Source organism: Pleurodeles waltl, chromosome 2_1, assembly GCF_031143425.1.
Source record: "Pleurodeles waltl isolate 20211129_DDA chromosome 2_1, aPleWal1.hap1.20221129, whole genome shotgun sequence".
In the NCBI taxonomy this organism is placed as follows: domain Eukaryota; kingdom Metazoa; phylum Chordata; class Amphibia; order Caudata; family Salamandridae; genus Pleurodeles; species Pleurodeles waltl.
The window spans coordinates 301,210,981-301,235,495 of NC_090438.1; the positions used below are offsets into that span (position 1 = coordinate 301,210,981).

Here is a 24,515-nt window from a genome sequence, read left to right on the forward strand (position 1 = left end):
ACAAAGATTTCGTCAGATCAACCTAATCTCAGAATGGACTGGTGAAATGGACTGGTGAAATTTCCATGTGTTTGCCCACTGAGTGTATGGCATCACATAAATCAATGTAGCCAATTTAACCTTTAGGTGATGAGAAATGATTAAAACTGCTGCTAATAGTACCTTCTAGTCTTTACTACCTCCACTCTAGCACTAATATCCTCTTACCCATGTTTAAGCATTTGAAAGTCTGTGAATTCATGTGTAAAAGTGTGCAGTAGATTGTGTGACATTAATAGTCATGTAAATACATCCTACAAAATGCCCTAATCCCCACCTCACCCACCTGCTGAGCTGCTGGAGTGACACTTTCCCACTGTGTAGTCCAAAACATTCATCCACTTTACAAACAGTTTGCACTGCAGGAAAATATGTAGATGCATATTTTTTACAAATCAAGGTCAAACAGTCAATTTTTCAGGGCATAAATGATGAATCATTTCATTAATCCAGTGTATGGTTTTGAGATGTTCATTATTTCCTATGAGATTTAATTTTAAGTCCATCCCTTCATTATTTATATGGGAGAGTTTTGCAATATCAGTGGTTGGCCATGTGTGTAGTGGGATTTAGAGCTGGAGTGAATTACCACTGTTTTTGGTCCTTTGATGGCTGCAGTAACTTTAAAAGAGCAGTTTGTGAATAGCAATGGGCTTATCCTTTTGTGAGTGAGTGCATGTTCTTCCCTAAACTCCCCAAGAACCCTGTCCAACAACACCCTTACTCCTCCCTAATCTCCTCCCCATCAGTCATAAGTATTCCCCATTTTTGAGCCACTCCTCCGTATTCCTTTCACCTTAACTACTAAAGCATATACTTACATGTACAGAGACGCTGCAGTCAGTGCTGAGAACTAAAAAAAAGAAGAGGAAGTCAACCTCCACACATAACTATGCATTAGCATTTTGCAGTACATTAGTAGTATAATTGTAATACTACTAAACATACTACACAATGTAGTTTGTGAATAGGCCCGAGTTGGTAATTGTGGGACACATTTCACATTAGTACAGATTAGGCATCATGAATTACTTAATACATGGTGTCATTGCAGCACTGCGGCTCATGTAAACAATATATGTGGAATGCCCTATTGGCATACCTGATTCATAAATGCAAATCGGTGATGCCCATTGATGTTCATTGATAGCTGATGCACGGCCTAGTTGTGTGTTGTCATATGCATTTGACTTTTTGTGAGTGCCAGACTCAAAACTACGCACTCCAGAGAGGATGCCAATACATATTAGACTGCTGATCCTCTCTTCCCAGTGCATGTATATCAGTTGTGCTTGAGTGACCCCACCAGCGGGTGTGGTCTCTTGGTGGTACTCTGCAGGTTTTTCCAATGCACAGAGCTTCAGCGCATGACACCGCTTGTCATTTTCTTCTATTGATCTGAGTGTTCTCCCCACTACATATTTAGAGAAGTATGTGTTAACTCACTGAGAGGTGTTTTTTTCATGAACCTGCTAAATGGTGGTGTCTCCTACAACAACGTCTTATCCACAGTGTCCTCCAGCTCTAGAACAGAAAAATTGATTTTCACTTGGATCCCTGTTTTTTGTGATGCAACATTGGCTTGTGACATTATTTCCTGTGCAAAACTTTCTCATGAGTACTGATTCTGTCTCAATATCTTTTGTGCAAAATGAAAAAGCAGAAAACAGCAGATTTTGTTCTGTGTAGCAATATTCAATGCAGAAGTATTGGATTTTTGGTCCTGTACTGAATTGAGAATGAACAGAGAAATGTGAATTACTTATCTCAGCTCCCTTAGAAAAGTGTGAATGACTTTTCTTGGTTCCCTTTTCTCCTCCTCAATTTTTTTTATGTTCCAGTACATTACTATATATACCTGGAACAACGCTACCTCCTCTCTACTCCTTTTCATCAGGGTTTTCACTGTCTTGCTGCCTCACTCTGACAATGCCTAGGGCAAATACATATTTTCACACTATGCTTTCTTTGGATTCGTTGCTGAGTATCCTTTTATACCTCCCATTAGAGTTCTCTTTGGTTGTTATTGACTTGGTAGCTTTTTCCCTTCACACAGTAACACGTGGAATCCTTGCAGATTTATCTGAGATATGTATTGTGGTAGCTGAACTGCCTTTTTAATATATAGGCAGAATCTGGTTCTCTATGGGAGTTTTATTGTCCTTACCCAGTAACATTATTCTTAAATAGTGAGCCCTAAATTAAAAAAATTGAATTTCTCATCTCCCATGGATGCGAAAAAACGTTATGCAAAAAGAAATCTTCCTTTCATGTAGAACTGTAATTTCATCTTAAGATGCAATATTTTAAAGGATTTGACATGGTCATTCCTGTTGTGCCTTTTATTGCTATAGTCTTATAATTAGTTAGTAGTGATTATATTTATTAATTTTTGTGTAACTCTCCGCCACCCAACAGGGTTACTCATGGCGAGGTTCCACAGCAATGAGAGCGAGGGGTAAATTATGAAAAATATCATACAATACTAGGAGACAATGACTAAACCTCATTTTGAAAAAGCCATAGGACATATTGAAGAAAAGTGGCGCTGCACAGAGTGCAGCACCACTTTTTTTGCACCCATTAGGACTCCCCTAATGCCACCACCATGGCAGTAGTTAGGAAACTAGCATCACAATTTTTTACGCTGGTCCGGCGCTTTGCAGGATTAGCATAAAAAATGTTGATGCTAATCCTGCAAAGCACACAGAGGCCCATTGTAACCAATAAAACCCTCCTTTCAACACCTGCTTGGAGCAGGCATTAAAAGTGTAGAAAAAATGACGCAAAGAAATCTCTTAGATTTCTTTGTGCCATTTTTTTGGCTCCCCTGACTGGGCACACCTCCTTTGCATACATTATGCCTGGCACAGGCATAATGCAGTGCAAAGGGTTACAAAGTGGCACAATGCATGAATTGCACCATTTGTAAATATGGAGCGGCGTTTTTGGCCTTCTAACGCCACATTAGCATTACAAAAATGATGCTAAGTGGCGTTAGAATGGCGCTAGGAGCTCTTAAAAATGTCCCCAAGTTTTGCTTTGTTTCGGAGATTGAGATGGCAAGCCAAATAGCTCCATGACCAATCAATACAAAGACCGATGTAGACATATTTCTTTGTAGAAGCACTACAAATACAGCAAACTTAAGGCTACAGATCTGGGACTTCTAGGAGCATATACATTTTTATGTGGTTTATAAAATTAAGAATCCTGCCTTTTCTTGCCTTAGCTGCCTTATGTACTGGATGCCAATGGAGTCTTTTTTGGGTGAGCAGGCCTGCTCTCCACAGGTAAAGCAAAGAATTGCCTTGTGCATTATGGAAAAGTATACTTTTAAATGGTTCGAGACTTGAAAAGTTTATAAAAGCATTTTTGACAGTTTGCTTCTAAGACACTGTGCTTGCTTTAATATACTCTAGTGACAGGAAGAATGAGGTGTCATCAGGTGATCAGACCGGCTCAGCCCATCATTCAACAAGGGTCATATTTACTAATGTTTCATGCAATGCTGGCAGCAATCTAAGTTGCTGCATTCCTTGAAACAGAGAGAGACATATCTACAAAGAGGTGGTGTATGTCTGCTCCCTCCTAAAACTGGCACACTCTAAGCTGCCCAGCACCAACGCAGGCACCCTTGCACCATGCTGCAATGGTGCCTGTGTTACAGGCACTTTCCTACACAAAAACAATCCAAAGACGCATTTTCCTTTTTCTTTGTGTGTTTCAGAATCCATTATGCATAGAAAGAGGAAATAACAAGGAGAAAAAAATAATGTTGCCCTTGTTACTCCATCCTTTGGAAAGCATACTGATTTGATGCAATCCCTGGCTTACAAACATTTGTAAATCACCAATTGCATTGAATCCATGTGTAGGTTCACAGGAGCACCACCCTCTACCTATAGAACACCTACCTGCTTGTAATGTGATGCAATACAAGGCATTGTGTTACAATTCTTTAGAAAACCACGCAAGGAGGACCAAATCACAACTTGTGTGGCTTTGTAAATCTTATTGAAGTCTTTGTAATGTCCTTTGCCTTTGTCCTGAGTGGCTCAACGTCATACAAAAAATAGTTTTATAAAGCAAGACTTGAGCATTAAATCATTGAAAGTAGAAACAATATCAGGGAAAAATATAGAAATACTAGTTAGCGATTATGAACAAGAACACCAACTTCTACAATCATGGTGTAATAACTTTAATGATGATGTTTTCAAATTTAGCCATGACTGTTTTAAGAAATGTTTAAAGGCACTACTGTCTTACATGTCCATGTTTTGCAGGTTTGGCTGGGACTTCTTAAACCAATAACAAAGCAGATTAAGAGTAAGTATTTTACATATGTGAACAATGTAGTTATTCTTTTTTATGCATATTAATTTTTTGAAATAATCCAGAAACAGTAACAAATGCCTGTTAAAGACTATATATTTATAAAAGTGTATGTGAACTGTTATAAAACTCAGGATTAATATACAAAAATTCAAGTGCTGTAATCAGAAATAAATCCGATTACTTATAATCACTAAATAAAGGAAAAAATGAATTTTACATTTAAAAAAGAAAATTAAAATAAAAAACACAGGAAAAAAGCAAAGCACGTCATGAAAAAATAAAAAGGAAATTAAGGTAAGAAAAAAAGAAAAATAGAAATAATATAACAAACAGGCAAACATAATCTGAGAGAAACACAATATCAAGAAGATTTGTTATTATTTGATGAGAATAAAAGAACAAATTAAAATCAACAGAACTACATGATAATGATGAAGTCTTATGTTAAAAGATTGACAAAGTATTTGGAACTGAATTATGTATAGAGCAGTCAGACTGATAGAGTAAGGAGGTATAGAATAAGGGAGTTTAAATACTTTTGTGACATTTGTGAAAGGCTGGCACAATTAGGTAGATAATTTGTCAAAGGTAGCAACATCTCTCATTTGGCAAACAGTTGCAATTAATTTAATATATGTCTGTCAAATCTTTGTTTAAAAAATAGAATTTTACCAATATGTAAGTGTAATATGGTCTACAGAGTTCCATCTGGAAATTATAACTTGCAGGGCAATGACTATCAAGATTTCACCGACCCTACTCAGTGGGAATTAAGGACTATCATTAACGTTACACAAACATTAGCAATAAAAAGGAATTGTTAAGTCACACAGTAAAATAACCTTATTACAGACCTATTTCCAAAAAACCTGAATTTTATGACATTTAAAAAACATTTAGAGATAAGTCCAACGTATGATTCACAAAGCAAGAATAGTCATGACTCATGCTTTTTAGTTTATGTAGGTACACTGGACTTAAATAAATTATGTTGTGTTTTTCACTACAGTATTGCAGTTCTGATATAGTCTTATTAGTCTGTACACACAGCCCATAAACATGCATAAACCTTTAAGCAACGTTTGCTGTTATCACCGTATAATTTCACACCACGGATAATCGCATTATTTTCACTGTTTTCATATTTGAAATTCGAAGTCAGAAAAGTGAATGACGTAGACGAGGCCCTGTGACAAAACTGAAATTTGACTACCATTCATTGTTTTGTCCCTGCTCTACACCATGTACAGCCCATCATTACCAATTCTCTGCCAGATCCCTAATCGTTACTGTCTCACTACAGTGATTGTGACTCCTGAGCCCATTAACCAAAAGCATTACTGCTTACCCGCATCACTGCATACCGGGAACCAATTTGTCCAGGTAGCTTGGAGATTCTGATATTGCTGAAAGACAAATAATTGGTTTCTTGATTGGTGGATTGTGCATCGTGAATGAAAGGGTAAGTGGCTTCCTGTTTTCTATCACAGTAGCCCATGGATAATAGCTCCAGAAGGGGATCATTCTTTCCCTTGTTATCATCATACAAGGCACAGAAGCAAGAACTGTCTGTAGCAGGTTCCATGAGCTGGAATATCTTAAATGAGCTCATTGGTAACGCACAGTCCTCGTGATATGCAGGTTCTCTAATTTTGGAGTAACACTTTTTAGAAAAGTGGGAACATTGCCTTTCTTATAGTGTTATATTAAGGTATATTTTGCATAAATTAGATATAACAACTAAACACTGTGTTCATGGTCGATTAGAGAGTTAGTTTATGTCTGTTCAACTCTTTTTCAGTTTTAACTTATGTTTAGATTGCCTGGCAACCGTTTAGTTATGATTTTATTTTGGTGTGTTTTATTGTTGTCATTCATAATACTGCATACATGCAAGCAAAGCAAGCAAAGCAAACGTGTTCCCTCAAAGTAGACAGTAGTTCACAAATAAATCCAAAAGTCCGTTGACATATTAAGGGAACCTAAATCATAAAATAAATGAATAGGTAAGTCAGTTAAAAAATAAAAGAGGAGGAAAGGGGCCTATAAAAAATATCAATAAGGTGATAAACCGGCAAAGTTAATCAGAAGCTCAAAAAACTACAAATACTAGGTTGGAGGCAAATTCGACCACGGGAAAGGTACAAGTATGATAGAAGGCATTATAAACAAAAACTCTGCTTCCGTGTGAACTGTCCTAGCTAGTTCGTTGGTCTGCCGCCAGTGTTGGAGTGCTCAGTTGTTCATTTGTCAGCGATCATGCTATTCATGCATTTAAGAAACCCAAGCAATAATGGAGAGAAAGGTGCACGAGAATATATCCAACTCACATACTTTAGTTTCCACAAGGAAAGGTCATGTTCCAGTGACACTATGATTACAATTACAATAATTCATTGGTAAAGGAATTCATTTGTTTTGATTTCCAGGTAGGGCCTTTACATCTTCCATGGACCAGTTATTCATGTTTTGACCATCTAGTGGTTATCAAAGTGGTAATTACATTTATAATAATATGCTGCCTAGGCAATTATGACGCGGTCAAAACAAGCCTTCGACCACATTGCTGACACAATCAGGGAAGCAATCTTAAAATGAGCATAGTCATCGCCTACATTTATAAGATTTGGTAAGAAAATATGTGGACATTTTTAGCCGAATACAGTGAAACCTTTTTTACTGAGTGAGACCCAGCCGCCCACATGTGCGTACCAATCAAAATAGTAAATTGGACCAGAATTCTGGAAATAATGTAGATATTCAAATCATATTTATTGTCGAAAGCGTTCTAAATCATTTCCACTTTGTGTATAGTATTTTAGCATGATTTAGCCAATATAAAAGCTGAATTAAAGTTGAAAAAAGAAAAAAAAAGTAGCCTAGTCTGGGTAGTTTTTGTAATATGATACATTTCTTTTGTTTCCATTTTGTTTTGTTCTGTCTTATACAAATACCTTATGCATTTATGTTGAGAGGATACCTGCAGGTGGAAGCGGCTTCATATGGGTGCTCCTTCTAAATCCAAGCACACTGTTTGTGTGCAACTTGTGATGCACACATCTGTGGTCTCCAGACTTTGTGCCTTCTTCATCACTGCTGCCTGCTAGGAAATTATTTACTTTTGTCCCAATTTCTAGGAGGCCCCGAGCACACTACATACTGTTTGCGATTGACTATTAGGTTGTGTCAGAGCGCAACTGAAGACCTGATGGGGGTGAGACTCAGCAAAGTGTCTCTTACTGTGATATGGATAAAGTAGTGTACAGCGGTCGGGGTAGGGCACTTATTGTCATTTAACTTGTCTTTTGTGTGTTTCGTTTTTTGTGCAGTTACTCAAATCGGTGTAAACCGCATTTTCAAAGCCGCTTCCAGTATGTTTGTAGGTCTAATGTCACAATTCTCTGATGCCTATTGAGTTAAGGATGCAAACGTCTGGACCCAGGAACCTATTAAAATGAACTATTTAAGTCCTCCCCTCCCCACTGAATATTTTTTGAGACATGCATTGCCTCAGGTCCCAGATGCACAATCTGCCTAACCATGAGTCACCCAAAAAGAACATTTACTATGGAAAAAGATGCTTGAGCACCCTAGGGCGAGAGATGTCCAGATGATTGGGAGAATATATTGTAGGGGCAGAAAAGAGTCCTATAGGACCCCAGCAATGGGTGAAGCAAGGGCAATAAGGGGCTGTGTGATCAGGAGACAAGTAAAAATACCTAAAATATGGAAGTGCGAAGTTTACTTTTTGACTTATTTCACGAAGGCATATGCAAAAAAGCACATCTTTACACAGGCGGAGCGAAGGACGTAGGACGCAGAGAGCGAGGGGGGAGGGGGGAAGCAACGGAGCTGTGAGGCTCAGCGGCTGCAGCGGCTTCAGCATTGAAGCTGTTCCCCGTGTGAGCTGTGCGGGCCGGAGGTGTGTGAGCAAGCGAGGGGGTTCGAATGATGTTTGGGTTTCGAACTACCTTCGCTTGTTTCTTGTTTTTTTGCCCCGGTAGCCCCTGACAGTCCTTGGCAGTCCAGGCAGTTGTTGGCTGCCTCTGGCGATTTTTGGGCTACTCCAGCAACAGAGGGCCTCTGGAGGGGCCATGTGATTCCGGCACCCAGCTGGCCTTGGGTCTAGCGCAGGACTGCCCTGCTCTGGATTTTGCCTTGGATTACAGAGCATCCTGGCTACAGCGTCCTGGCTACAGATGATTTTTTCAGGACTGGATCAGAGCGATGAGAGGAAGCCTTGATTGGGCATAAGACAAGTGACCAGTGGCACCACAAGCAGGGCTAAGTAGGTCTAAGTAGGGGTGGAGGTGGACAGAAGCTTAGGCTGCAAATTGGACCTACCGAAATTTCTCCCAACTCAATTATGGTGGCTTCTTCTTCATTGAATGTTGATTTGGCCAGCCAGGCAGCTTCGAACTCTCACCTTCCTGCCTCCAATCCATTGCACCTAAGTTCCCTGAAATCTCATGAGTCTCCTCTTTTGGCCTATTTTAAGAAGAAACTAAAGTTGGAATGTAAGGCAAATGGTGGGGATATCAAGCCGGTGTCAAGTCTGGGTGAAACCTCAGCACCTGTAGTTACGGATGCCTCATCCGCAGTGTTTGGTTCTCTGACAACAACAGCGCTAATACATCGTCCTGTTTCACCAGGCATCTCTGTGAAATCTCAGTCCTCTTTAACCTCTCCTGAGGTAGGGGTCATCACCTCTCCTCAGTCAGTTTCCCAAGAACAAGAAGTGAGCTATTTAGCATCACAGGATGTGACTCCGTCAAAGCATGAGCTTCCTCGAATCATTATTTAACGCAACCATTCCTTTGACGCCAGAGAGTGGGTGACTTCTCCAGCTGCCGCTTCAGCAGCTTTCTATTGGCAGCATGGGCAGGTCGCCAGATGGTTGCACTGCCCCCCCAACCAGGCCCCCGGCAGCGCAATGGACCCGTAGTCCAACTGGCAGCATTCATCCGATGTTACCCACGAGATTATCTAGCGGGGCCGGTGACACAAGCTCTCAAATTGATTTCAATTAGGGCGAGCTCACGGGTGGTGCTGAGGTGGAACCCGACCCTGTGCTCATCTCTAAGACTACTGTAAGTGGCTCAGCTTGGCCACAGCTTCTGCAAACCCTCCAATCCACTGTGCTGGCTTTGAATTATCACTCAGATAAATTGGATGTCCAAGTTGATTTGTTGCACACATAGGCCACCTATGTAGCTGGGATTAACCACAAAATAGGAAATCTAAATTAGCTAATTACTCAAGTCCAAACAAACTCCAATTTTGTTCAAGCATCATATTGCTGTTCCCAATTATTGAAAGTTTATCATCTCTGTCTACCTTTTTAAGTTCGGTTTTACTGAAATCAAGAGGTTCTCTGCCACTCCTGTGCCTCTGGTGGCCTTGTCAGATCCAAGGTCCCATCCCGATTTGGTTTGAAACCAACCAAAGTAAAAACATTGGACGATTATTTCTTTCCAGCAAATAGTGCAATAATCTCCATCCCCGCCCTGCTGTTTCTGGAGTCTTGGAGCATGACACCTTGGACAACCATGTTCTTAAGAACTGCCCTCTGACTAGAACCGATCCTATGGAGCCTGTTCCTTCACATTATGTTTGTACTGCACACAACCTGATCCAACACATTCATTGCCTCCAGGAGCTGATCGTGCTTGTCAGCTCCCACTGAGTAAAAGGGAAAAAAATGCTCTGGAAACAACAGAATAAAAGGCGGAGCCTACCTCCCCCAGGGTCCCCAAATAATGTTCAACTGGCGGTTCGACTTGATGCTCAGCAGTCGCAGCTGTCGCAGGAGGCCCCCCTATGCGACTTTGCTGACCAACCCTCAGACTGCTACACAGGGAAGCCCTCCTTACCATCCAGTGAGTGTGTGCAAGGTCCTTTGGCCAGTTTCATTCTGCAGGAAACTGAATTTCCCTCCAAGGAGCTTTCGATTCCTGCCGAAGATGGCGAAATTGTCAGTGTGCTCAATTCTAATGGGGTAGAATGTTTGTCCACACTGCAGTTACCCTGTCAAATTGCAAACCAGCTCATGGAACTATTGGTGGTGAGTGTTCAGGCTCCAGTCCTCCTATTTCTTACAAGTTGCCTTCTGATAGTAACTGGAGCCAGCCCTCAATGTTGCCATCAATCCACAAACTTCTTCTATTGACACTCTGGCTCCAGGGTCTTTTTGGGCCCGCTTAATACTGTGGAACAGTCCCAGCCCAGGTCTTTTTTGTGTCCCCCAAAGGCCTCATTGGAGTACACAACTACTAAACTTGTGTCTATACAAGAATACCGCTCAAGGGGCCCTCACGATATCTTGAACAGAGGGAACATCTTACAACTCTTCTAGGCCATTTCGGAACTGAGTATTATCGCTTCTACTGACATTGCCTCTATTGAATTTAGTGACTCAAGGGGATCTCAAGCTGGGGAATCTAGCTTGGTTTCATTAATCTCTGCCCCTATAGCCCAGTCCATTCTTGCCAAGAAAGGTATATTCCACTCTCACTCTTGGGGTATAACAATTACTCCCTATAAGGAGTCGGGTTATCCTGGGCTGTTATCTGAACCCCAAAGTCTAACGGCTCCCATAGCCCCAATGCCTTTTTTGTTCTTCAAAAGTGCTCTGGGTTGCACCACTACCATCAATGGCACCAGCAGCACAGGTCCCGGCTCCCGGCTCCCAGCTCCCAGCGGGTGATTAAACGGGATTGGCTGTCCTATGCCCTTCTGTATCAGCGCCCCCAATGTCCCCCGTGGGTGGGGGGGGTTCGCACCAGTGTTTGAATGTTTGTCCCTATGCTCGTGGAATATTAATGGGATTGTGCACACATTTGATTTTGTTGATTTAACATCTTTTTTTAACAGTTACGATGTAATCACCCTTCAGGAAACTTGAGCTGAAACCAGTTGCCCGTTGCCGGAGTGTTTACAAATATGGAAACCCGCTTACAGAAAGAGTAAGAATGGCCGTGCTAAGGGAGGGTTGACCACCTATATCACTGTTAAACTAAAAGGGTGCATTTCGCCACTGGCTTGGGATGACAATTGGATTTAGGCGATTGTGATTAGGAATGGGTGCTTGCAGCAAACTCTCATTGTAATTACTGTTTGTATTGCTCCCCGAACAAAGGAAAAAGTGGGAGGTTATCCCGACTGATGCAGATTTTGGCTGATCTGGCTGGGGAATATCCATGTGCTGATTACCTTATAACTTGTGATTTTAATACAAATTTGTTTCAGGACACTGTAGAAGCTTTTGAAGGTCCTGATCTTTGTAAGTTAGTCCCTGAACAACTGAGGCTCCGGGGTTGCCAGCACTGTCCGCTGGGAGAGTACGTAGTAATGCATTTAAAGAGCATGGGCTTTAAAGTTCTGAATGTCCGTTTACAAGATGATGCCCCTGCCTGTTGGACAAGGTTGGATGGACGGTCCCACTCTTACTTGGATTATACCATTTGTAATATCAAATTGTTTTCCCGAATTGAAAAGTTTTTGATCTCTTCTCGGAGCCAGAGGGGTCACCGCCCCCAAATTGTAATGATAAAATCTAGCTTCCATTTTCATGATGGCATGTGAGTTGTGGGTGGCGGCGTTTGCTCTGAGTCATTAATGCATATAAAATGGAACTCTTCTATTAGCGGCAATATATTGGTTGACTCAGTTGTACATCCCCAGTTGAGTTATGGAGTAAATTCTCTTCCTTCCTATGGTCAAGGTTTCATCAAACCGCTCGCAATTGCACCTCATTCTGGCCCTTTGCCATTTCTAGGGAAACTAGGAGCCTAAAAAAAGTGCGTAATACACTAGCAAGGGCAATTAGGAAGAGCCCTGATTCTGAGTGCCTATTAATTAGATCTAAGGAACTGAGGAAAGACTAGAGGAAGGCCATTTATGACAACCATCAGAATCATTTCAGTCAGTTTTGGGCTAAACTTTTAAGTGTGAGTAAAGATCCAAACTCAAAAAAATGTTGGTCCCTCATTAACAACCTACACAGCAATCAAAGTAGTATTGGCACTTTCCGAAGGGGTTTGGTCGTCCTACTTGATTAGCCATTTCTCTGCAAGTGATCAGGATGGGAAATTGTTGACCGAGGGGGTTTATTGTACCACCGCTGCTCTAGTCAAGTTTGGTTCCACGTCTGCTGCATTTGTATCTCCCCCTCATGGAGAGCAGACTCTTTCTCAATCACGTCTCCTTCGTATCATCCCTAGGGCAAAGCGAGATGGAGCCCCAGGTCACAATGGCCTCTCACAGATACTGTTCAAACAGGACTCTTCCTTTTGGGCAGTTTATCTTGCACATCTGTTTAAGTACTGTCTTTGACCTCAAGAATTCCTGAGTCTTGGTGTGGTGCCATTCTTTATCCGCTATATAAAAGTGGTTCAAGGATTTGCCAATTTTAGGATGATAGCCCTGCTCCAAAATAAGGCCAAGTATTATGCCAGTCTTCTGCTACAAGACCTTCATGCCTGGGCTGAATCGAAGGGACTAATTCCTATTGTTCAAACAGGGTTTTCTGCTGCTTCTGACATGACAAACCTATTAGCCCTTTCTATATTGATTGACAGGGTGATTCTATCAGGTTCTACGCTGCATTGCTGTTTTGTTGACTTCAAGGCAGCATTTGACCGGATCCCGAGGGGCGCCTTTTGGGCCAAAATACAAAACTGGGGCATTCTCAGGGCAGTGCTCCTGGGTGCTACTATGGAACTACATATGGATACCTGGACCGTATTAAATTAGGTGATGGGTGTTCTCTTTCCAGAATTTGTTTTTACTGGTCGTGATGTGAAACTGGGATGCGTGATTGTGCTCCAATTTTTTTATTTGTTTATTGCAGATTTGTCATCGTCTCTTGACGCTGTTAATTCTCATCCCCCCAAGATTGGTGGTCTCAGGCATAGCCATTTGCTCTATACTGACAATTTCACACTGTTCCGTTACACCAGGATAGGTTTCCAACGACTCTATAACCAACTTGCATTTTATACTCCTGTGAATCAATTAGAAGTCAATTTGCTTAAAACCAAAGTGGTCTCCTTGGGAAGAAAAAAGCATTTGGGACCCAGCTGTTATTACAAGAGCATCAATCTTGTTTCAGATCAGTCTTATAAATACTTAGGGGTGCATTTTGATTCTAGGGGTAGCTTTGTCAAGCATAGGAAGGAGATTGAACTTAAAGCTGTGGCATTGCAGGTGGTCTTTTCTAAATTATTTAAAGTTTTAAAGGGGCCGAACCTTCTCCCTCTTATGGAAGTCATGTGATGAAAGATCATTCCCCCACTTTCTTATGGTCAGAAAATCCTGCTGGATAAATGGTCTTGTTTATTAAACAGGCTGGTCAATAATATCTATAAGAGAGTTTTCCATGTATCGCATCTTGCTTCCCCTGCACAGGTGCAGTTGGAATTTGGGATTTTGGATCAGCAGGTAGTTGGCGCTGGCTCCTTCCTGGAGCTTTGTCATAAGCTGTATCGAGCGAAGGAAGGTAGCCTGGAAGCAGTTTTGTGGCAGGAAATCAGTGCGTCTAAAACTAAGTGGTCTTATTTTTACTTTTTGGTTGAATGTAAACTGCAATTGGAAGCCGATGACCTCTGGGTAAGCAGCCCTCCCCATTCCTTGTTCAAACTGGGGGTCAAAAAGATCATCCAGTTGCACTTGTATCACTCTGATTGTTCCCTCATTGCTAAATGTAAGCATGCCTGTTGGGTAATTAACTCCTTCAAGCCAGGTACTCCATCCAGTTATTTCTCTTGCTCCTACGGGTTTCGTTAGAAAGAGGCCTTTATGGCCCTAAGGATGGGCGATTGTTTTAAAAAAAAACTTTTACCTCTATGGCGGTTAACTCCGGGAGAGGGGTTGATATGCAGGGGCAGTGGTAACGCGGAAGAAACAATTGAACACGTGGTTTGTTTGCGTCCGGCATTACTCAAAGAACGCAGATCTCTGCTTCGATGTAAGTGGAAGGAATTGGGGATTCACTCCTGTTGACAGGCCATTATTAAATTCTTGGATCCTACAAATTTTATGTTGAATTTGCTACTGATCAAATGTATTAAAATAGCCCAAATCAGATTCAAGGGCACTGCGAGCAGTGGATATTTATGTTTGGAAGTTTTTCCCGCTCATGCCTCTTTGGTTTGTAGTATTTTGTTATGGTGCTGAGTTTAAATGTCGCACCTTGGGCTGGGATCCTCATTGTCATCTAACTTAATGATGATTTAATGCACTATGCATTTTAGGGATTTGAGCACCGTGAGCCCTTCTGTTTATTATGCATCATGTGAGGTTCTAGGCTGTGGTGGTTCGGCCTGATTTTTAGTTGAAAGTTTTATATTATTATGTAGGAATGTTTCTTACTGTGCTATGTGTATTTAAATCACAGAGTGTTTTTAGCATGTATTTAATATTTGATTGTAAATGTTTTACTGATTGTTCACTTTCTTGTTTTTAATTGCACTTGATTTTATTATCTGTACAATAAACTACTGCTCATACTCATACATCTTTACATAGGTTGCAATTTTTCACTTTAGGAAACCTGCAGGAAAACTACAATAAAAGGAAAACTTATGTTGTATATGTGCTTATTCAATTTTTTTCAAAATCGTTGTGAAGAAGATCTAATTTGCTCAAAGGCATTTCTGTGCTTTCCTCATTGATACTGTGCAGAACAGAGCACATCAATATGTACAATTGCAGAGAAAATTCTATATATCAGGATTGGCTTGCAAATGTTTTCTAAACCTGAAAAAGATCTAGCTAAAGGGAGAAATATTTTTGCGCAAGTGAAGAAGTTGAAAAACCAGGAAACTTTGAAAACTATTCAAAGGGTGAAAATGTGTGACTTCACCTGCAGGAGAAATATACTGCCTGCCCCTACTAAAGAAATGCTTGGCAAATTAAAGAAACATTCAGGGTCATAGACATTTCAAGAAATGCTTACTTTTGTCCTACAGGGCCCGCTCAACTGAGCTAAGAAAAACAATCCTAAGATGCCCTCCAAGGTAGCTGAAAATGTCTCTGTTGGCATCTTTTTACAGAGCCCTTAAGAGGGCAACCTGAGTCCAGATTTTAATGGCAGAAAGGAGGTGGCCAATCACAGGCAACATGTAGTAATCCATCTACTAGTTTGATAGTTTGGCAAGAGTTCATACTGCAAACACCAGCTACCACTCCATGGATAACCAGGTAATCACACTCTGTCCAAATCGTATCTGTCTTTAATTAGAAGTGTGAGAAGGAGAAATATATTAGATGTGGATAAAGATGAGGAAGAAGAAAGAAGCCTGTAAAAAGCTAATCACACATCCCTTGAAATACTTTATCAAAGTCTAGGTAAAGCACCCAGCAGTGCTTTCTTAACGCTAAATCAAGTGATCACTAGTACATAATACTTTCTCTAACACCGTCTTACTTTTTTATTATTATTATTTTATTCAATGTAATCAACATACTCCACAGTTGTAGCATATTAGCACACGGTTTTACAGTACTCTTCTTCAGCATTGCAAGTTGTCAAGTACCAGGCAGACAGTCAGAAAAACAGAATACAATTTAACAGCATAAGTGTACTGTATCAATCCACCTCTCAGTCCTTGTCTATCTCAGACTGAGATAGTAAATATGCTGTGAATGGGCCCCAAATATTCTTGGGCCTTGAGGGTTTCGGTAGTTCTTCGGCATATAGTTCAAGTTGCTCCCGATAATATATGAGGGTCAGGAGAAGGGTCCTCAGCTGCATCTGGGGTAGGTCCGTTAAGTCAATAAATGTCCCCCCGGAATAGGTGTCTCCCATGGTTTGCAGCTCATGTGTCCCTGAGTGACCGAAACCTTGGGGCGCTAAAGGAGTGGGAGTGCAGGGGCATACAAGGGATATTTATGAGCCTGAGCGACTAATCTCTCCAGGCCCCACCAGTGCAATCTATAGTGTTAATCGCTATATGGGGTGACAATGGATGTTTGTGAGTCATTATAGCAGTCAGTGGGATGGGATGTGCATTATCTCCCTCTGTTGCTAGGTGTAGCATATACTTGGGGGGGGGAGAACCTTTAGTGCGCAAAGTGGGCTTGGGCACAGAGGTAATATAGATACAAATCTGGAGCTTCAAACCCGCCCTGCACACATGGCAACATGACGGTGATCCAACTAATTTGGTGTTGCTTACTCGCCCATACCAGGGTGAGTAGATGCGATTTAAGAGTTTTGTGAATTGGTGCATCAGGGTGATAGGTATTTTGGTAAACAGATGTAGAAATTTTGGCAAGATCCCCATTTTTACCAACACCATTCTGTCAGCCAGTGAGAGCGGCAAGCGCACCCACCACTTAACTTGTGCCTCAAGCTTCCAGAGCGCCACTCCATAATTATGGCAAATCACTAAGAGGCTCAATATGAGTTTGGCGGTCTCAGGACTGCCATGTTGGCGGGTGTACCGCAAACAGGGTGGCAGAGAAGACCACCAAATTATGACCATGGCGGTATTCAGACTGTATACAGCCAAAGCACTGCTGACACCGCCATAGAGTTCTGGCCACCATGGATGATGGTAGCCACCTGCAGGCCAGCGGAGACCATGTTTCCACCAGACAGATTACAAGGTTGCACATCGCCAAGGTTTCCACTGCGGTCACACCACCACGGAAACTCAGGTGGAAATGAACTGCATAAAAGGAGACACTTACCTTCAGGAAGCCATACTTGTCTGAAGCCGCCATGGAACCAGATTTACATGTCATCCCGCTGCTCCTACTCTCCCAGAGACTCTGGAATCAATGCCAAAGAAGACAACAACAACCATAAGTACACACACTTACCTGTCACTGTTGTATATTGCTAAAGTATGTACATTCACCCAACATACCATCGGGAATGGGGTTCGGGGGATGACACACACACGTAACCTGACACTGACACTCACACTCACAGACAGCCACATACACATACACACATACACAGTACGCACACTACAACCATCACACACACATACAAACACACACAAAAACGTCAGAAACACACACCAACTCCCTGAAACAGAGCACTGGCCCAGTCACACACAATAACACACAACACCACAACGGCAACACCATCAATACATTGGCAAGCACCCACAATAGACACTACCCAATGACAAATCACGCATACAACACAACGTACCACCAACAGGAAACAAATACACACAATCATACAATCATACAATGCAGCAATTACATACACAGCAAACACAAAGCACATCATATCGGACATACCATGCACCAAACACACACACGCACACAGTCAAAGCAAGCAAAGCCACACAACAATGCAACAAACACATGTCAACACAAACACCACTCAATACCATTACAACAACATTTCCCCAACATACACATACCCATCACACAACACATGCCCATCACTGGGAAACAGAAGCACTGCACACAACCTCACATGCTGCCCAGACAAAACAGGTAGCACACACACCACTTACATACAAATACTCACACACAAACAATGTCAGCCATGTACAAATCTGCCCTAAGATAAAAAATGCAGAACAAATATGTAACGTTGAAACCAACAACTGGTTGGCCCAAATGTGTATTAAAAAGTAGAAATATAATTGAAATGTCCAAGGTCATAGGCCAGTACAATGGGAAAATGTGCAACATGCACACAATACAAATCTGTGTGCCCCCAACTTGACTCCTGACTGCCATGTAACCTCCACAGGTAGGGGCACCAAGGGAGCAGGCACCTCAGGGATTATCGGGGTACAGAGGGAGGGGTTTGGGTCTAGGCTTTGCAGGGGGTCCTTTGGGATTGGGCTAGGGAGGGGGGTTTAGGGCCATGGTTAGGGGAGGGTTGGGTTCTCTTGGGAGGGGTAGACTTCTTGGCAAGGCGAGGGGCATAGGTACTTGCAGGGAGGTAGGGGGGGACTTGGAGGAGGAAGGGATAGACCTGGGGAGGGAAACAGAGCATTTAGGGGTCTCACAGACATGAAAAGAACACTTTTTGACACACAGGGCCGGTCATCAGAAGGAGGTTTGGGTGTGGAGGGTGAGGCAGTGGTCGTCTGACATGTATGTGTGGGTGTCATGGGTGCATGTTTGTGGGAGCAACGCTTATGGATGGTGGGTGTCTGTTGAGTGGGTGAGTCAGGGTGTTTATGTGCAAGGGACTGAGGCGGGCTGGAGGTGCTGGGGGATGCCGAGGTGGGTGGGTGACTGTCTATTGGGGTGGTTACTGCAGGTATGGTGGATGTGCTGGATGTAGGAGTGTCAGTGGTTGTGGTGTCTGTGGGTCTGGGGTGGATATCCAAGGGTCTGCTATTGTGTTGACTGTGGATAGGATAGGTGTAGGTGCTGGATCTGTGAATGTTGGTGTGGTGTCTGTAGGTGTGTCAGGTCTAGTGTCAGTGATCCTGGAGGTTGTGGGGGTGTCAGGGCAGGTTGTGACTGTTGCTGTGTCAGCATCTATATACTGCTTGTGTGCATGCCGGTTATACGTCTATTGGTGCCTATGTTTGTCTGAGCTACCCTTGGATGTTGCGGTGAATGCATGCCTGTATGTCTGTGTGCTTTGGCTGGTTTGGGAAAGGAGGTTTGGGAAGAGTAAGGTGGAGGAGGGACAGTAGATAATGGGTGACTAGCTGCCATAAGTGTGGAGTCTAGAGCCTGAAAGTATCTTTGTAGGCCAGCCAGTGCAACATGAATGCCCTACAGGAATGCATTACTCTGCAGGACATGAGTTGCCAGTCCCTGGATGGCATTCACGATGGTCGATTGACCCACAGTGATCGACTTCAGGAGGTCAATAACCTCCTCACTGAGGGCAGCAGGGCTGGCAGGGTCAGAGGTACCAGCAGCAAAGGAGACGCCTACCCTCTTGGGTGAGTGGGCACAAGCAGCTAGGTGGGGAGCTACAGGGAGGGTGTGGTAGTGAGGGGGTGGTGGACTTAGATGTTGCTGGGGTGGTCCCAGATGGGTCCGGCACCGCCAGGGAGTGCCCACTGGAGGAGTATTCTGAAGATGAGAACTGGATCGTGTCTCCCCCGTGGCACTCCCCTCACTCTCTGGGCCATTTTGTCCCTCAGTGTCAGTGGTATCCTGACTTTGGACCCCGTGGCCCTGCAGCTTACATTACACCATACACAACAGTAACATCACATCAATGTGTAGAACCATTTTGAGGCAACATCATGTCACAATATCATCTTCTCTACAACCCTATATGACAACAATGTCACACACAACATAAGCTAACTATCTGACCACTACATCACCATCCTATCAGTACAGCTATAACACAAACTATTCCTGCACAAGAAGATTTGCCAACATAAAAAGTGTATCCCTATAGAGGGCATCACTGTGAAATAACAATCCATCATTTGGAATTAGTCTTAACTTTGATATCACATTCATACATACTTCAAATCTACACTTGCTCAGCCCATTACCAGATGTCATGCCATATGAAAGTTACCTCATCACAGTCCAATTACAACACAGCATGTTGCTTAGCAATCATATTCATAACTTGTAACTGTGTCCATAACATTCACAATGGCAAAAACCACAAATGCACCTACTCCATTTCGGCATATCCAAAGTTGGAGTGTAATAGAATTCAAATCCATTTCAACAGCACATGTATCAATAGTGTTTTTGCAAAGGTCAATACATACGTTGTGGACCTACTCATCTTAATCATTCTTACATAGTAAACAAAGTCCTGTACAGCTTGTACACTTTGTGAACACCTCACTTATTCAAACAATTCTGCTTTGGTTTCTTCAATTTCCACAACATATACCATAGGATTGTGAGTCTAACCTCAGGGAGCATGTTACAAATAATAATCTGAAAAGTACTGTTGCAACATCACATGTGATGCATAAGATTGTGCTGCCACCATCACACATATCACTAATAGACTAATCACGGGTATGTGACAACTGAAGGACACAATCCATGGACCTGTTCATCAATAGCTCATCACACACAACCACAACATGTCCAAATAGGAAGTAAGCAAGGGGCCCACACATGATGTAGTCCAAAATTAGAAAGACAGTAATGTTGGAACAGAACACTGTCACAACTCAGTGTGAGAGATGCAATGGCTGCATGGAACATGTGTTACATGGGAGGGGGCATCTTTGGTAACAATGGTCATCATGATTAGCCCAGGTATGACAAGCAATGGAAGAAGTTGGGCCTGCGCAGTACATCCATAGTGATCAGTCCTGCCACTGCCATGGGGCCCAATCTTGACACAGGGTACACATGACCTCACACTTTGCAAGGACAAGTCTGTGGAATGAACATCAGTATGGATGAGAATATATGCAGCTAGGGCTGCAGGTCCACCACCCAAAACCAACAACCATTGCTGAATGTAATGAGTTTAATCAAACATTTATGGTCAAAACATAATCTGGGTGGAATGTCGACAGAGTGTGTCATACACAGTATGTACCAAAGATGTACACATGTCAGACATATGTGTAGGCCACACACAAGTCACCATGAACTCCAAATCTACATACAGAGACAGTTGTCGGGTAACATTTCCTAGGTATCTTTGGTTCAGCCATCATCAATAATGCCTGAGCTGGGTATGTCCTCTTAAATACTATGCTATGTATGACAACTTCACACATCACATACAAAAACACAATTCACAATCATAAACCCGAACTATCATATTTTACTGACTGCCATTCATATGTGGGTACACTGTTGTCACACATGCATACATATGCATGATGTGCCACTATTTGCATACTGTTGTTTGTGTAACGCACCAATCAGTGTAACAGACCAATCACACCCTCATCACATTGTTGCATGGACTACCACATGCGGCCATATACAATATGCCACACTGCAGCATAGCCCATGTCATTTGTATGTTGATACAGGGTGCATCTAAAGGCAATGGAACAAAAACACGCAATCAGGAATTGAGTCAAAATAATTGATGCAAATGTGTCTAAAACATCTGCAAATGCAAAGTATATGAGTACATGGGCCCTTAGCGTGAATTCCACCTTCGCACTCTTCTCAATGCTGATTTTCAGTGAATTCAGCACGTAAAGGTAATGCATCAATAAAAACGACGCACATATGTCATGTATCTAAAATACCCACGCAAGTACCACATGCGTCATATAAATACACGCATAACAGAAAATGTGACACACGGGGAAAGGAAGTGATGTAATTGGAAATCCTGTTTACAAGCATGGTACAGTGGGTGTACTTTCACTTTCTTTTTGCAGTCTGTGCCTCTTTTGACTGTGTAGGTGGGTTCTGGAGTTGGTGGTTGTGATTTCCTTGCATTTTGTATCTTGTGGTGTCCCTCTTGTCGTGTTTGGTTAATTATTGTCTATATTCTGTCCCAGTGTTCGTAAATGTGTGTATTTTTTGTGTATAATTGATTTGTACTATGGGGGGCTCTATCTGGGACAGTTGTTAAATTGGGATAGTTGGGATTAGTTATTGGGATTAAGTTTCCTTTATATTCCTTTAAATTTTTTTTCAAAGTAGTTGTGGTCAACCTTTACTGTTATCATATGTCTGGTAGGGGAAGGTTGACCAGGATGGGAGAGGAAGAGTTGGGTGGCTTTGTGTGGCTGGTAGCCCACTACCTGTCATTTATGTTGGAGATGGGGACCTGGGTCATACAGGGTTACCGGACCAAGGTGAGGCGACTGCGGTGGGGCAAGGTACTCCACCACCTGTAGAGGCTCTTTTGGAGCACCAGGAATGAGCATCAGCTCATGCATCGCTGGGCAGATCTGGTGGCCAGGGAGCAGGATCTGCTCAATCATCTTGGTATGGAGATCAGTGGCCCTTTTGGTGAGTCTCCCATTGGCATACTATTTACTATTCACCGCTCTTGAATAACAGTATCAAATGTGTTGGAGTGCTGCATGCAATGTTTGTGGACAGGTTGCATGCAACCAGAATGAAGTGTAACTGCGCCAGTGTAGGCATCGAGTTGCTGGACAATGCGGGTCAGATGTCTGGCGAGTCATGCACAACCATCACTAAGTCACACATTCCAGGGGCCATGGCGACACCTGTGCCCCAGCATAGTGTCATGTATGATACGCCAAGACACCGCCAGCCTGCCATATTTACCTGGATTGTGTCAACAAATTAGGGCAATGCATATATAGCGCTACTTTGTCATCATTTCACACATGTAATCCCTGCCATTATGTTAGCAAAGGGGGCTTACTCGCCTTAGGGTGCAATGTAATGGGGCATTTGAAACCATCGGACAACTTTGCCACGTCAGTCATGGATTACTCAATGCATGATCATTGCAGACTAACAATTGATCCTCATGTCCATCACAAAGTGCCTCTGGGTGCCTTGCAGGACAAGCTTGAATACCTGAGTCAATTGTCTTGCAAAGCACCAAGGTAGTGTCATGAATTTGTTACACAACTCTCCTTTATACCATGGAGTTCTGTCTTCTATAGATTGCCCACATATGGTTGTTGCAGGGTGTACCACTACATGAGTCTGAGGCCCAGTGTAAGTGTGCAGATGTGTGGCTCTCACTCACCTGAGTGTCAGTGTCGTTGTGTGTTTGTAGTGGTGTGTCTGTTACACTGTTCTACACTAGGATAACTAGCTCACTCCTCTAAAATAGTACACACTGTAATTTTTTGTCCACTAGTAGTGACTGTGATATGACACTAAGCATGGTTTTCCATTCATATCTTACAGGTGGCCCTGCCCCCTCCACAATTGGCGAAGTGGCAGGATTTGAGGACCTAGGTGTATCCAGTAAGTGTGATAATGTGTGTCCTGTGAAGTAATCCAAGGTTTGGTGTGATTGAGTCATGTGTGTTGCACACAACGCTAGATGTGATAAGCTGTCAAATGATCAGATATCAAAGTAGGCTGGATGGTGACATTGTGTCCCATTGAAAGGTTCCCCATGCACCATCAGAGGGTCATATCTTGTGAGGCGTGTGGTGCTCAATCGGCAGCATTGTGTAAACAAGGTGATGACAAGCCACATGTAGGGCCATATGTGACTAAGAAGTGCAACGCTGTGAGAATATTGCCAGTAGGGCACTCTATCATTCTCACAACACAGGGATGCACCATTTTGAACCCAATTTGGTACATCCCTGTATTGTAATGAATATGGAGGACTGGGCTGGCAATTGTCCCCCAGCATAGCACTCTGTATTTTGCACTCCATGTACATAACACTTATGTGGAATGTAATAGGCCTGAATGCAGGTCAAGGCCAAACGTGTGCAGGCATGGAAATGGGTGTGTCAGGAATAGTATTGGCAGATCAGGTAGTAATGGGTGGCTACACCTGGACACAAGAATGTATATGTGATAGACCTATGCTTCCTAGTTGGCAGCCCTCCTAACATATGGTCCACTCCCTGACTCCATGTATGAGTGGGCATGCCTTGGTGGATGACTAGGACAGTTGAGATGCTGGATTGGATGGTCACCCCCCCCCCCCCTTGGGCATAGGGGGAGAGGAATACCACATTTGTAGGTAGATATACTGCTCACAGTGTAGGTGACAGTCATATTGATCAGGCTTGCATGTGTACCTATCAACACTGACCCCTTATGGTTATGTTACCAACTGCATCCCATCCTCTGAATAACATATTAAAGTTACTGGTGATGTATGGTGGAAAATGATCACAGATGATGAGGAAATTTGGGCCTGATCTATGTGAAGTTTACGCTGCCTTTGCATCATTACATATTGCACAAAAGCAATGCACACATGATTAGGTTTGGTTCCTAATCTTGTTGTGCGTCACCTTGGTGTCAATGAAATCATGCTAAGGCAGCATTGTCATTGCATTTATCAGGGCCATTTTCTTTTCGGGAATGTGAGTTGGAGTGCATGTGTAATTAGATGTAGAGTTTAAGCCAATAATCTGTACATACTTTACATAATGCTGACACTGATGGTTGCCTGTCTCAATGTAGCAGCTGCCAACATGAGCTATGAGGAACTGCGAGCATTCCAGAAGAGGGCAGTCCGCCACACAGATATCCTGGCAGTGGAATCTGGGTTCCGGAGGATTGCACGCCGCTATCGCACAGAGAGATCAACCGAGGAATGGCGGGCATTC

General features: G+C 42.7%; 1 protein-coding gene across 1 annotated transcript in view; it reads left to right on the forward strand.

Moving 5' to 3' along the window:
* FRMD7 (FERM domain containing 7) overlaps window positions 1–24,515 on the forward strand; it is a 366,847-nt gene that overhangs the window by 199,059 nt on the left and 143,273 nt on the right. Inside the window, exon 3 of the mRNA XM_069206026.1 lies at window positions 4,329–4,371. Within this exon, the coding sequence (XP_069062127.1) occupies window positions 4,329–4,371 (43 nt within the window). The remainder of the gene's footprint in view (window positions 1–4,328; window positions 4,372–24,515) is intronic.